Source organism: Mastomys coucha, unplaced genomic scaffold (assembly GCF_008632895.1).
Source record: "Mastomys coucha isolate ucsf_1 unplaced genomic scaffold, UCSF_Mcou_1 pScaffold21, whole genome shotgun sequence".
Lineage (NCBI taxonomy): Eukaryota > Metazoa > Chordata > Mammalia > Rodentia > Muridae > Mastomys > Mastomys coucha.
The window spans coordinates 35,321,823-35,326,209 of NW_022196904.1; the positions used below are offsets into that span (position 1 = coordinate 35,321,823).

Below are 4,387 nucleotides of genomic sequence, written 5' to 3' on the forward strand. Positions count from 1 at the left end.
TCCCTCCCCCCCATCCCTCTCTACCTCTCTCCCTCCTTCTCTGAATGTCATTCCCTTCTCCCAGTCAGTACCAAGTGCATCTGGGCAGTGATAAAATAGGGGATCAGAGTGCCCAGAAGATCAAGGCTACAAAGTCATTCCGACACCCTGGCTACTCCACAAAGACCCACGTCAATGACATCATGCTTGTGAGGATGGACAAGCCAGTCAAGATGTCATCCAACGTGCAGAAAGTCAAGCTTCCTGATCACTGTGAACCCCCAGGGACAATGTGCACCGTCTCTGGATGGGGCACCACCACCAGCCCAGACGGTGAGATTGTCTGTGTGGGGTCCAGCACAGCCCTCCCCCTCACACCAAGCGTTCAGACCCAGGTCCTCCTCCCTCAATCCCAGCCCTCTTCCCTTGGATCCGTGATCCTGACCCCCCAGTCCCTCACTGAAGCCCCTCTCCCCACAGTGACCTTTCCCTCGGATCTTATGTGCTCGGACGTGAAGCTCATCTCCTCTAAGGAGTGCAAGAAGGTGTACAAGGACCTGCTGGGGAAAACCATGCTGTGCGCTGGCATTCCTGACTCGAAGACTAACACGTGCAATGTGAGCCCTCACTGCCCCCGCTCTCCAGCCAAGCCCCTGTCTGTCCACATCAGCATGAACCTCCTTGTCCCAGCCTGTCCCGGTCATGGCTCAGATCCTACTTCCTTAGCTCTCTCACTTTCTGTTGGTCAACAACTGCAATTTATGTGTGGACTGCACTAGCCAGAGGCCAGTAGTTTAGTGGGGCTGAGAAAGATGGAGACAGAGATGTAGGATTATGAGTGAGCCTCCCGCCTCCAGCCCAAACTTTGCAGAAGCTTCAAAACTCTGTTGATTGGTATTATTTCACTTTTGCACTTTTGAGACAGTATTCCTCTGTGGTCCAGGCTGCTCTGAACCTCACTCTGTAACTCAGGTTAGCCTGAAATAACCAAGCTAGGCTGAAATAACTAGGTAGCCAAGGCTGTCCTCAAATTCACGGGAATACACCTGCCTCAGTCTCCCGAGTGCAGAGCTTACAGGGGTGAGCAGTACACTAGACTGAAAAATCCCTTGTTAAATTTTGTTTCTAAGATTCATTTAAAATGTTTTTATGTGTGTGAATGTCTTGCCTGAGTGTATGTAAGTATGCTGGATATGTGCCTGATACCCAAAGAGGCCAGAAAGGGGCATCAGATCCTCTGGAACTGGAGTCCCAAGTGTTTGTTAGCTACAAGTGGGAATTAGACCTGGGTCCTCTACAAGAGCAAGCAGTGCTCTTAACCACTGAATCATCTCTCCAGGCCCTTGTTTTATTTTTGAAACAAGACCGTGTAGCCCTGTCTGACCTTAAACTTGCTCTGCAGCTGAGGCAGGATTTGAATCTCTGGTCTTTCTGTCTCAGCCTCTTGGTTTTCAACTCATTTGTTTATGATGACTCCTGACATTTTCTGCCTGGTCCAGATGCTTAACTGTGATCTTGGTCCTGGGGTGAGAATGGATCTCTCTCCTTTCTCCTCTGCACTCTTTCTTCACAGCTTGTCAGGAGCTTCTGTCTTTGGACAACTTTTTTTTTTTTATTATTCCTAATTTTATTTTATTCCTTGCCTTTTTGCTGTCACTCTGTTCTGAGCTGGCTTCTGTCTCTGTCTCCCTCTACCCATTCCCCTTCTGCTACCTCCAATCCCCAGTCTGCTCTTTCCTTTTCTCCCCCTTCTTTCTCTCTCCTTCCCCTTCTCTCTCATCTTCTTCTCTCCTTCTCTCTCTTCTTTCTCCCTCCTTCCTCCCATCCCTCCTCCTCCTGCCCTTCTCCACCTTCTCTCTCTTCTTCTTTATCTTCCTCCTTCTCCTCCTCCCTCCAGTGCCTTCCTCCCTGACACCCTCACCTCACAGGACAGATGCTATGCTGCGTGTTCGTGTTCAAGGACTGCTTGGTGGGAGACAAATTTCTGTCCCTGAGAACTAGGAAATCCCCTCTCCCTTGGCTAGAGTCAGCTTCCCAACAGCCCAAGGGAATACCTACCCAATCCCTAGAGAAGACTCTCCTTCTCACCAGCCCTAATCAATATACTTTATCAGTAAGGAAATTATATGTGAATGCCCAGAAATCCCACCTTTTCCCACCAAGAAGCTCTAATGGTGAATTCAGGTCGTCAACATGACAGTACGAATTCCTACTTCTCCACTGATTCCCCCAAATCCATGCTCCTAACTAGAGTGGAAGTCAATTCAGACTATCAGGACAAAGACTAAACTAGACATCCTCTAGTCTGAGGGTGACTTAGGGGGTCACATAGCTTTCCTCTAAAGCCAAAACTAACCTCCTCTGTTCTCCATAGGGTGACTCAGGGGGGCCCTTGGTGTGCAATGATACCCTTCAAGGTCTGGTATCCTGGGGAACCTACCCTTGTGGCCAGCCCAACGACCCAGGCGTCTACACTCAAGTCTGCAAGTACAAACGGTGGCTGGATGAGACCATAAAAACCTATCGCTAACATGCCAGGAGCCGAGCTGTGAGCCTTCAAAGTTATGATCATGGAGTAAGGACATCGTGGCAGCCCTGTAAAGTCCTGTATAGCTTTACCTTTCCTCCAGGACATAGCCAAACCTCAACACTATGTTAAGTTTATAAACCAGTCAGAATCCCAGAGACCTAAAAGCAAATCAAGACAAACGACTAAGAAACCGGGCTGTGGAAGACACCAGAAGGCTAAAGCTTTCCATTGCAAGAGCTGGGGGGATTCCTACAGTCCTTTGTTGGAAAGTAGCTGGTAACTGTGAGACCTTCATGCACTGCCTTTGACTCAGGCCATCCATTCCTACAGAGTTCTTTTTTTTTTTTTTTTTTTTTTTAAATTGAACCAAGTTTGGATTCATTACAGTACTTATTGTAGAGGAAGGAAAGAATGGAAACTGTTAGCATGTTCAAAATAGTAGATTATTTAAATGGGAGTTCTATTTCTCTCATTATGAAGTTGTGAGAAATAATGCCTAAGCTGTAATGCTTAGCCTTATGCAAGAGAGACTTTTGTTGTATGATGTTTAGTGGGAACATGGGCTGGACATGTCAAGTAAATACTGATGAGACAGAATAAAAAAATCTAAGTGATCTAAGTGATGTGTGCTCATAGCCTGGGAAATAATGTTGGGGAACTGGGAGCCTCGGTGGTGGAGGGAGGAGACCCATGGAGGAGAGTTGGCTAAGAAATTGTAGCTAGGCCAAAAAGAGGACTCAATGGGTAAAGGCACTTTCTGCCAAGCCTGGCATGGCTTAAGTTTCATCTCTAGGGCATACACAGTAGAAAGAAATAATCCTGCATGTTATCCTCTGACCTCCAGATGTGCTGTGGCACATGTGTACCTGCACACATACATGGACACAAAGCCAGATTAAAATGTAAATAAAGTAGTCTTCATATTTTTAACTTTTAAGGACATTGTAGCTTGTTTTCAGCCTGGCCCTGGTGGGTAGTATGTTTTCTTTTTTTCTTGAATTTCTGTTTTCCCATATGTAAAAAGGGAGGACAGAAAAGGAGGTTGGGAGAGTGGACAGTAAGCACCTAAGTCACCAAGGCAAAGGGATGGAGGAAGGCCCGCATTTCTCTTAGGTGACTGGGAAAGTTTTCAATGAGGGGCGGAGGAGACAGGATCTAGACATTTAGGTCCTCTGGGGGTCAGCCAAGAATGAGCATCCAGAAACTTAGGGTGAGGAAGATGATGGCTAGTAAGCTTCTCCCAAAAGGTCAGGGGTGACGCAGAACAGAGTCACACCTAGGCAACTTGCCTTCCTTCTCTGGGCAGTGACACCTCAGAATCTGCTGACAAAGGGATGCAGTGCCACAAGGGCCTGACCCTCCCACCTGTCCTTCCTGCTTGCCTCCCAGAATTCCTTCCCCACAAACATTGCCTGGGTTCTTCAGCGTTTCCACTGACTGCCCTCAACCAGCCAGCCAGAAATGCTGCAGCTACTAAACTCTGCACATGGTGGCATAGAGCACAGACCCCAGACTCCTCCCTCAGGCTCAGGGCTTTAGACCCCAGTCCTCCTCCCTCAGACCCAGGAATCCAGACCCAGCCCTCCTAGGGTCCAAATCCTACCCCTCCTCCCTCAGACCCAAGAGTCCAGACCCTGGCCTTCTTTATCAGCTGTAAGTCCAGACCAATTGTTTTCTGCACCCGTGTCTCCTTTAAGGAATACCAAAGGAATGTGGCCCTCCATAGAGTCTCATCAGCTTTTCCTCTCTCTTCGAACCACCCAAATCAGCATCCAACCTAACGACTTAAAGGGCCTGGTGTAGGGGTGTCTATCCTTAACCTCAGAACGTCGGAGGCTACAGCAGGGAGAGCTCTATGAATTTGAGGTCATTCTGGTT

General features: G+C 48.1%; 1 protein-coding gene across 1 annotated transcript in view; it reads left to right on the forward strand.

Moving 5' to 3' along the window:
* Positions 1–3,128, forward strand: part of Klk7 (kallikrein related peptidase 7) — a 4,947-nt gene extending 1,819 nt beyond the window's left edge. Inside the window, exons 4-6 of the mRNA XM_031386332.1 lie at positions 65–312; positions 460–596; positions 2,354–3,128. Coding sequence (XP_031242192.1) covers positions 65–312; positions 460–596; positions 2,354–2,509 — 541 coding nt within the window. The 3' untranslated portion in view covers positions 2,510–3,128. The remainder of the gene's footprint in view (positions 1–64; positions 313–459; positions 597–2,353) is intronic.
* Positions 3,129–4,387: the final 1,259 nt, after the last annotated feature.